This window comes from Paramormyrops kingsleyae, chromosome 5, assembly GCF_048594095.1.
Source record: "Paramormyrops kingsleyae isolate MSU_618 chromosome 5, PKINGS_0.4, whole genome shotgun sequence".
Lineage (NCBI taxonomy): Eukaryota > Metazoa > Chordata > Actinopteri > Osteoglossiformes > Mormyridae > Paramormyrops > Paramormyrops kingsleyae.
In genome coordinates this window covers 26619593-26630264 of record NC_132801.1, presented here as the reverse complement: position 1 = coordinate 26630264, position 10672 = coordinate 26619593, and the positions used below count along the sequence as shown (strand labels likewise).

Below are 10672 nucleotides of genomic sequence, written 5' to 3'. Positions count from 1 at the left end.
TGTGTTGTGTTCTCAGTTTATTTTAGGCAGAGTAAACATTTTCAAATGGGTGATAGAGACTGGATGATCAGAGGCCATGTAACTTGAATGCTGCACCATAGAGTTTGCACTATTTTTGAGGAATAATATATTACATATAAAAATAAAGTTTAAATAGTATCCTTATTTACAAGATTCAGATGCTGTAGTGAATATGACGTCCAAACTCATGAGAACGAGTCGCAGATTTTCACCCTGGGTGCCCTGCAGAGTCATTTCATATTTACATACGCATCACTCTTTTCAGACACCTGGTTAAAGTTTCTCAAAACAGGCTTTTTACCAGTAATGAAAGGCAGGATCTCTTGGTCAGTGAAAATCACGATTTCTCACATCATATTAATTGTGATTTTCAAGATTTTCATGAGAGTAGTACTTATTTTCCAAAAGGTTCTGTTTGTGTGTTTTACTGGTAATGACGATGTTATTTACATACAGTATAAAGTGTTGTATGTGTATTTTAATACAAATGTAAAGAATGTTTTATATTTTTACTTTTTATATTTAACCTGTTACAGTTGATTTATCATCGAGTTTATTGTATTGACTTTACTGCTATGTGAGAAAAGTCATTTGAATGCAATATCCTCAATACTTTATTCATTGTACACAAATACTGTGTTTACGATATTTATTGTTGATTTTTTTTTTCCACATTCAAATTTTTATATTTTGTATATACGCTGACAGCAGCCAAATAAACCGTGATCTGTGCAGGTCACTCTATCCCAACTTTATTCTTACAGTATTTTACTTGCAGCTTGGTGTAAGTGCACTTGAAAGCAATAAACTTGAACAAACTACCCCCTCCATTTATCCATCTTACAATCGCTAATCATGGTTAGAATCGCAAGGTCCAGCAAAAAAATGAATCTGTAGCCATCCCTAAAGCTCATGCATTCGTCTATAACACCTCAATGCCCACTCTTGTTGGTATGAATTCCACACTCGTTTTTACACAGAAAGACCATCTTCATCATTTCTGAAGCCGGCGAGGTTAGTAACTGTGGTGTTTTGTATGCAGGTGTAACAATGGTAATGTTTTTTATAAATGAGCAACAGTAATGATTAGGCAGCTGTCCCAAATCAATGCTTATGTTGTAGGTAAGCATACATCAGGAAAATATTTGTACAAATCAGGGGCCTTTCAAGCTATTGAAAAGATCAAGAGCTACAGTAAGTCAAGTTTACCTGGGGCTTGACGTTTTCTTTTTGAAGGAAGATTGACATCGGGGCTAAAATCCCCAAGTGGTTGAACCTAATGAGTCCTATTGTACATGCAGCACCTTCTCATTTTCCCACCGTATTAAAATGATAAAATAGGAGTGGAAGACGGTGTAATCTGCCTAAGACTGTACAACCCACAAGACTTCAGCTTCAGTAATCCAAACCTCCAAATGATATGCTTGAACTAGCCCGCGTGTTAAGGCTCCCAGCTATCTTAATTTAATTTGACTTTATTACATAGTGTCAATTCTTTGGCACACAAGCTAGTCATTCGTAGCATAGTAGTCTGTCTGCAGTCTGCTGGAACCGCAGCCCGTGCAGTCGGCCCACAGAGACGCTGCTAACTGAGGGTTTGCAGTACCTGCGACGTTTTAGCAGCGTAGATTAGGCAGGCAGTCAAACATGTCAAAGTAATAGCGACTCACTCACTGTGATCTGTTTCAGGGAGTGCATATCACAGATGTATGTGGGGATGATACTGATCGCGGGAAAACACGGAAGGCTGCAGACCTACAGACAGCTGTCATATTATTACCCACATGGTTTGAAAAAATATATATAATGGAATTACAAACATGTATAAATATTAAAATACCCTCGACAAAGTGTTTGCACTGTAGTTAGGAATGTATCAATTACAAACCAGATATGGGAACAGTCACCACAAACAATTCGGATTATTTTACACAACTACAAATGTAAAAAATAGCTCTGCCCACAGAAACACAAATGTCTGTATATTGTAAACTCCTTTCATGCGGTATTAATTACTGCACGTGGGGTGAATTTAACTATTTTCTAATACACTGGTATGAAAGTACTTCGACGGCTACACACTGTGAAAGTGTCATCAGACACAACAAGGTTATTCTTATGAGATGTTTTCAGGACCAAAGAAATAAGCTATTCCAGAAATCCCTGTCCGTACAAAATGAAGACTTAATGCAGGGAGTTTGAGGTTCAGGACCAAGTAGTAGGGGTGTAGCAATGCACCGTGGCAGAAAATGATTTACTAATGTTAACTAAAGAGGGCACAATAGACTTAATCCCGGATTTTCTTCGAGATTTTATTTTTGCATTTTACACTTAAGTGTGCAGGATAGGGAAGAAGAAGTTTTTTAGTAGTCACAATTATACTAAAAATGAATAACACATACTCAAGATTTGATCCAGATCATACCAAGACTGGATTATATAACCTATGATCCAATCAGATCACTTCAGAACAACTGGGCCCAGGTATGAGAGAGCCATACATTCAGGGAAACAAACAAACCCATTTTTTTACTAGAAGTCTGGCTCCTCTGTAGCATGCTAGCTTACTCCAGGTCAGGGCCTTTATCCTGTGCCAGCTGGCCTCCTGCAGCCCCTGCTTGGCTGGCCTCCCTCACTGTACCACCAGACGGCTTCAGCTGATCAAAAATGCTGACAGCAAACCTAACCTCTGTAAATAACCAGTGTGGAGCCTTATTAAATCCCTCTACCAGCAAGCCACTATGCCCCACATAAAACTATAAAAAAAAAAAAAGATCAGAATGAGGTTTGTACTCTGTGTAGTTCAGGTGGCACATGGCAAAAATAATATGATTCACAAAATTAAAGTTTAGTGCAATAGTGCCTGGCAGTTGTGCTGTTTAATAATAGAAAACATGCAAGGGTTTTTAATAAAATCCTTTTTTTGACAAAGTGCAAATTCAAATTCATAGCCACTGTTATAATGCATCCCCTTCATGTGATACTTTGTAGATAGCTTGAAACAGGGATCTCCGTTTGATATAATACACGCACTGCGCGTTTCGTTTATTAATAACATCACACGGCGCCATCTAGTGGACAGTATAATAATATGCGCCGACAAACAACCGAGGTCACGTTTAAACGCTTTGCAAAATATATTTTCTTTTAAAGTCAAAATGTACTAAAATGTAATACTACGCATACTGCGCACAAAACTATATAAACTTCAGGCACATGGCCGTTTGAAACAACCCGGGAGAGGGCAGGAACTTAGGGGAGAATCGACCTTTAAACTCGGAAGTTAGACAGCATCACTATGGCGACCGTCACGGAGCTGAAGAGCGGTAACTCCATGGCTTATTTGCTATAAATTGCCGTAAAAACATTTGTCATATATGCATGTGTGTAAGGAAGTGGGTGATAAAGGCTAAAGCAGTCATGCAGGGGAGGTATAATTATAATACATGGCCGCCATCAGATCCGCTGCGGTCCGGCACCTTGACGGACGGCCTCTCTGTTTTCGCCGCTCGGTAGCCCTCAAAGAGGCGCTGGAGGCTCGGGGGGCCCTGGCCCAGCTGAAGGCTCGGATCCGGGCCGAGGTGTTCAACGCCCTGGACGACAAGTCTGAGCCGCGACCGCCGCTGCCCCGGGAAAACCTGCTGATCAACGAGCTGATCCGCGAGTACCTGGAGTTCAACAAGTACCGCTACACAGCGTCCGTGCTGAGCGCGGGTGAGGGGTCCTGTCACCGGCCGCAAGGGGGCGACACTCATGACACTCGGGTTTTATGAGGCGGTCGCCATCGCCGTTCAGTTATGGAAAATTACTGTGGGGAGGTCGGCAGGGGTACTTTGATACTGTTATTGTGTGTATTCATGGCTCTGGATGTACTCTGCACAGAGTCTGGCCAGCCAGAGGTGCCCCTGGACAGGCAGTTCATAGCCAACGAGCTGAACGTGGTGGAAGACGCCAGCGCCTCCAGCGTGTGAGTGTATTACCTATAACTTTCCCATTTATGCTTTAGGTTTTGTTTAGAATGTACATACTGAAAGCAAGACATTAAGGAATATCAGTGCAATTATCATGCTAAAATACTTTGACAACACATTCTGTTCAGTCCATTTGTGAAAAAAGTTTAGACTGTTGCAAAATAATATTTTCCAGTCTTGACAGGGAATAACCTTAAAATCAGCAGTCCTTTAATGAAGCACTTAAGACTGTATTGGGTGATGTAGGAAACAAACGTTGGTTAGGTCATTTTGGATTCAGTGTACTTCTCGGTAAAGGGAACCCTTTCAAATCGATGGGATGTTATCAGAAATCACCAGCCTGTGACTAGCTGACAGTCTCCCATGTCCCTAACACAAAGACACTGTCCTTCTTTCCAGACCTCTCTTGTACGGTTTGCTGTCACATTTTCTGAGCAGCGGAGAGAAGGGGGGTAAGGTATTCCTGAAGAGCTCTGGTGCGTCTGAGCCAATGGACCGCGCCGTCCGTCCTGTTGGTGAAGCCCGGAGGCCGGGTGAGCAGTCTGCCGGGGTATGGGCCTGCGGCTGTACATGAAGCCCATTGTCGAACCTTTGTAGATGTATGAAATAACCCTTTGTCCAGGGGACCAGGGTTCACTATACAGCAGTTTCTGAAAATGTCACTGACCGACTACAGTAAGTAATTCAGCATCAACGTGTGTCCTGTTAACTCGGAGAGGGCTGTTTTTTAAAGACTGGTACTCAAAACCATTGTCCTCTAAGACTGATTTCGAGGTCCTTTAATATTTTATACCTTTTACTGATTTAGGGCCATAATACATGGCTCCGCCTGCTCCATCTCTCCATTTGGTCTTGAACTGGTGAAAAATTCAGCTTTTTGCTTTCTTTTAAATAGCAGCCCTGGTATAACTGTGCTATGAAATGTAGTGAACTGTGTTACTGGCAATTTCCAGTGCTAACTTTAATAAGACATAGGATATCCGTATCCTTATTACATTCATTAATAATTCTTTCATTACAAGTTTTTGTTTGGAGCAAGATACTATTTAAAAACTTCCGGCTGCTTAAACGTACAAAGGAGCTGCTCTTTTTATCTAAACCAAACATACTTCTAGGAAAAACAATAGTCAAGCTTCAGTTAAGTGTGCATTCAAAGCTTTGGTGTCCAAACTTTGTCTGCAAGTTGTTTCCTACTTAATCATGCTTTCCAAGGCGCTGTACTTTCACTTTGAGATGTTTTGTATTGTTCCCATGACCCTCCACAGATTTAGCCCTCGCAAGATTAATGGCTGTTTTGTATTATTACACTCTTCTGCCACTAGGTGTCCCTGAAACGCACCCAGCCGGGAAGAGTGGCGCAGAGCCCTTTGTCCTTCAGGGAGGATACAGATGACAGCCTCTTTCTGCAGTTACAGTTAAGGGAGCGAGCTGGTTATGATTTGCCGCCCCCACACTCTCATCAGTGGACTTTACATCCTGTTTGACTGTAACTGAAATTGTAGTCGTTAGGGTGTAACCTGTAGTGTTTGCCAAGAGAGTCCTACTGTGTATCACTTGTCTTACAGCTTTTTTTTTATATTTTACATTTTTTACATTTCTTTTTATGTTTTGTCCTGTTGCATAAGTTTAATAAACGATTCAGTGATCAATTCTTATTTTTTTCTGGTGTCTTTCTAATACCTTGAAATGAAATGATAATTTATTTTCCAATTTCATAAGAAATAATACAGGCAAGGGTGGCGGAAGGGCCCTGCACTTTATAGGGGCCCTAATAGAGGCCCCAAGGTTTTTTTCATGGGGCCCAGAATTTTACTTTTGGTCAATTTTCCTAAGCTTGTTGTGGAAAAAAATGAGACTTTTTAAAAGCGATAACGCCTGTATGGTAGTAATGGGGAAACTGCAGTGCAAATGGGGATTTTTTTTTTTTAAATCATATAGATGGATTTTAATCAATCGGTGTTCTGTCAGGCTTGACAAACGCGATGGTAAATATTAGCATCTCCATCATTTGTGATGCTGACCAGCACCAGCAGTGGGGCTGGTTACTGGCTGAATCGGGCTGATGCACAGGTCCTCTCTCCGCACGCAAGCCGGATGTCTGCGCCTTGTCACGATCTCGGGGCCTGGGGACAGATGGCCCTGAGCGGAAGGGAGGAGAAAGAAGCACATTTTTCCAAATTATAGTTTGACCATAACTGGTTATGAAGAAGCACAGATGACTCAGTGTAACAGAGAATGAATCCAGAGGGCTGGTTTGATGTGGGCAGATATAAAGAGGATCTATGCACAGCAGCAAGAACGATCTGAACAGCTTGGGATTCATTCTCGACTTCACATTATTAGATACAGCACAGGTTCGACGAGGCATTTGCTGATTACTAGGCAGGATCTAGTGTGGAAAAGCAACTTCCGTGAATTTTAGTTCACCTAGGAACTCTAGCAGCAGTATTCTGTACTATTTATGGATTTCTTATGAATACATTTTGACAACCTAGAGAGCAAAACTGAATTCAAATCTAGAACATTTTTCATGTAACGCATTTTTCTAACTGCCGATTTATCCCCCTTATCTTAATGATTTTTATACACATTAGTATTTTAAGGCTCCCTAACCTGGTGATAGCTTAATGTTTAGTTATCTTACCCAAACACACAACAGTGAGCATCTTGAAATCTCTCATTCGTGTCTTCATAAACCATTTTTCATTGTCTCTCACCGTCAGAAATTGTAAACTCTTCCCTCAATAAAAAATACTTACTTAAAAGCTCTGCAAAGTAGGTATTGCAGGGTATATTTTTGGGTGCTGTTTTGCTCCACGCCACATGATGGCAGCAGCACATAAACTGCTAATAATATGATCGCCATATAATTAATGTTTTCATCATTTAATCTCAGAGGTGGAATTGTTTAGGAAACATGGAATGAAGATCAAAATGTGGTCTATTTTCTTTGTAGTTGTAGAAGTAAGAGCAAAAAACTAGAATGAAGTCAAAAGTAACGGAGAAGAATATTTTTTAACCCATCCATGTTGAAAACTGCATCCAGTTGCCAGCATCTGAAAGTTTGGATGCCTGAAACAAATGCTAAGATTTGTTTTCTTTACGTGAAAGTCAGGCACCATATTGGCCACCTTGCCGCTGTTAGACAAATGTGTGCGCATGTTTAGGGTTTGCGATTCGGTTACGTGGGGAGTCACACCACACATACAGTACCTGCTATCGCTAATGTCTTTGGATGTTTGAATTCACATGTGACCTCTGTTTAAATTAGCTTATCTACAACCGGATTTTGTATGAATTATTCTGAACGTCATGCTGAAATATTCAGGGGGATGATAGTTAATACCTGAGGTCAATAGCAGCTTTTGTAAAGGGAGAAATTTGACAGAACATGTCACTATATATAGAGGGTGACAGCTTTTCACTTATATGGACACTAGATGGGTTTTTACGAGGAATATGGTTTAGTCTTTTGTACCCAGGTCTTCAGCCTGGGATGACACTGCAGAACCGAACACTACTGCTGACTGTATAAGGGAATTTGCCGTCTGTGTAGCGACTTTGCCAAAACAACACCTTGGAATATTATCCAGAACTGTTGGAGGTTCTGTGTGGCTGCTGCTGGACTGGCAGGCTCTTCTGGCTGGCAAAGTGCGCGGCATCACATACACACTCATACAGAAAGCAAACTATTTCCAGAGTAAATTGTTCTGAAGCTTTACCTCAAAATGATAGGGTGTTCTTTTTGAAAATGCAGTACCTATAGAAGATAATTAGTTATTTTAGCCTTATAGGAGTGCTTTTACCTGAGACCAGTCATTAAAGTGCATTATAATGCAATCTTTTGAACTTTCATCTTACTATGGATGTATGGCTGAAAAGTTAAATGCCAGGTGATTCTGCAATATTTAACGAGGAATCCCTTTCCCTGCGTTTGTTGGAAATGCGCAACAAAGCGGGGGCATTGGAAAAATGTCCCTGTGGGTCAGGCCCCTGCAGGACGCCACAGCCAGTCTGCCGCAGGCAGCCTCTCCATGTCATTTCCTTCCGCACCATAAAAGGAAACTTGACATTCTTATCTGGACGAAAAGTTCTCAGATCCCTTGAAATTAAAGGCCCCTGTTCACTAGGACAGCTATAGCTATAGCGTGCAATTTGCTTTTGCATTAAATCACTTAGATTTTGCAGTCTATTTAAAGCATTTATTTGTGCGCATTTTAATCCAAGCAGAGTCAACACCATGACCTTGTAGTGATGAAGCATTTATGGAGGATAGATGCAAGATTTTTTTGCACGTGGAAAATATTGGATTAGAGCAGGGGTGGCCAGTCTTATCTGCAAAGGGCCGGTGTGTATGCAGGTTTTTGGGATAACCTGTAGGTCAGCTGTTCAAACCCAGGTGTGAGGACTCTTCAGTCAATTAGTCCCCTAAATCTGTAGGGTAATTAGGGTGTTGTGGTAAAAAAAAAAAAAACCACATAAACAACAGCTCTGAATTACATGAAGATGTGGATGAACAATATGCTTTCCAGGTCAGCATGGAGGTTTTGGGAAAATCAAACAGCATGAGCAATCTCAATGTTTGTATGTGGAGAGAATCCACTTCATGTAGGAGTGGCCCGAGCATGGGAGAGAACGTCGCTCTTCTGTCTGGGCCCCGGATAAAAACTACTGCAAAAATACTGACTCACACAGCTTTGCTGCTCCCTGTGAGGAGGAATATATTTCACAGAGGACTTAGGAATAAGAAAAAACTCTGGGAAGATGGGCTTTGTCCAGCCTCCAGGAGGATGGTGTTCTACACTTGGCACACTGAGGTTTTTCCATTCACCACAAGATAGTGTAGAACCCAATAAAATTCAACCTTCCCAAACTTTTGATCTCTTTCCGATTTTAAATCTTCTTGAATAAGCACACCACCATCAACATCCTGCATGTTGCCTTGTGTGAACATCAAACCATAGATAAGTGCAGTGATAATTACCCTTAAATTGTGACAACAAGGCTGAAGTGTCACAGTTAAAGGCCCACATTTCAACGCTTACAGAAGAAACAAGCACTTTTACTTATGATGGATCTTCCCTCACTTCTCACTTTATTCTCAGCTCACTGGAGTAGACTACAGAATGAGCATAGGGCTGATGTTAGCCAGTAAATAACCTAAAGCTGTTTCCATGCAAGCTGCAATGTTTGTGTCAGCGATGCCATTCCTGCTACACCATATTTAGTCAGCGGCCGGAGCTACTCGTGCTGCGCTTTCAAACACCGAGCGCCGCCGAGATTCCTCACAGACCCCCCTATCCTTATATGGCACCTCGGCCCTCGGGGCCCCCTGTGACCCCCCTCCTATTGCCATCCGTTCCCAGCCCCCTTGCTGTGCACCATCCTCCTCTCTGATGATGACCAGAGGCCATGCTGTGACTTCCAGCCACTGGCGTTCCCTGAGTTGGCAACACGCGTCGCTCTCCCCTGCATACCTATCTATCTCTGGTCCTGGAGAAGCCGGCCGAGCCACATGTGATTTACTGAGCGGATTATGAGCGTTTCCTTATAAAGAAAGTTCCATCTGAGATGGCAGGATGGCCAGGGGGGTTGGAGGGTTGGGATACACAGGAATGTGGTGTGTGATGGTTGGAAGCCCATGCCGAGATCAGAGACAATTCTGGGGAAACACCTGTGTGACGGAAGAAGGGATTCCTCTAGTTACAGCAGTGCGTCTGCCTTTTTGGGGTTGGGAGATGGCAGGAAGGGTAACTGGGACTCCAGTGCACTGTGGCTCTGTCCTACCGACTGGTTATAATTATGCCAGGTGCGCAATTAGGCTGCCAAACAATTACAAAGTCATACCTTTGCCAGTGATCGAATGTGACAATCTGAAACACAGAGTCGGCTGTCAGTGTCACACATTTCTATAGCTCAGATTTTGTGTTTCTATAACTCAGATTTTTTGATAGGCTACTGAAAGTGGCCAAAGCTGAAATACATGCAGGTGAAAGTGCGTGTCAGTTAAAAAGGAATTAGGAACCACACCAGCCACAGTTTATGTTCTGAAGATCAGATGCAGCTTTTGCGCAATAATTTAGAGAAAGGGAACGAATTACATTTAAATAATTAGCATGTAATTTAAAGCACTTGATCCAAACAACTCAACAGGCGCAAGCCAACTGGACGACAGTATTTTGTTAGGAGAGCACTGTGTGACAGATGAAAACCTATAGAAATTTACGATCAATGTTTTATTGACAGAATGGTGATTGTGTCATCAGGGCGCCAGCCCGCCATATAGGCGACAAAGACGATCGACTATTTAGTTATCTAGTGAAGAAAAATCATCAGAAATACCATTGGTTGCATTCTGTGACATTACAGTTATTTGCACGAGTTGTAATATTTAACTACTTTTCTTGTGAAACAGAGAAAACCAGTTAGTTAGCAGCCAGATATCCTGTGCTATTGATGTGTTTTTATACGATTCTAGAGACACATTGATAGTAACACGCATCGCAGATCATGCGGCAGAGCTGAGCGCTGCGCCGGGCGCGTGCAGCACCAGCGCACAATAGGCATAGAAGAGCGTCTGGCGTGTCTAAAATAGCGGCGGACCATAAACACACAAGAGCATAAACACCCTGCAATGCATCCTACAAACAGACAAGTGCTGGAAACGAAATAGCGGAGCA

The 10672-nt window shown here is 42.1% G+C and overlaps 1 protein-coding gene across 2 annotated transcripts; it reads left to right on the top strand.

Moving 5' to 3' along the window:
* Positions 1-3110: 3110 nt before the first annotated feature.
* cep20 (centrosomal protein 20) lies at positions 3111-5642 on the top strand. Of its 2 annotated transcripts, none has more exons than XM_023825222.2 (5): positions 3111-3347; positions 3538-3735; positions 3904-3988; positions 4392-4525; positions 5315-5642. In XM_023825222.2, the coding sequence occupies exons 1-5, from the start codon at positions 3320-3322 to the stop codon at positions 5383-5385; spliced, it is 516 nt and encodes a 171-aa protein (XP_023680990.1). In that variant the 5' UTR covers positions 3111-3319; the 3' UTR covers positions 5386-5642. The 2 variants fall into 2 exon arrangements, with proteins under 2 accessions (XP_023680990.1, XP_023680989.2); XM_023825221.2 differs by having other exon boundaries at positions 4392-4542.
* Positions 5643-10672: the final 5030 nt, after the last annotated feature.

What these genes read in the sequence shown, in the direction of transcription:
- cep20 (XM_023825221.2), top strand. Translation starts at nt 3,320, where the DNA reads ATGGCGACCGTCACGGAGCTGAAGAGCG. An exon ending in CGTCACGGAGCTGAAGAGCG is followed by an intron (nt 3,348 to 3,537) that starts GTAACTCCATGG and finishes GCCGCTCGGTAG; the next exon opens with CCCTCAAAGAGGCGCTGGAG. An exon ending in GACGCCAGCGCCTCCAGCGT is followed by an intron (nt 3,989 to 4,391) that starts GTGAGTGTATTA and finishes CCTTCTTTCCAG; the next exon opens with ACCTCTCTTGTACGGTTTGC.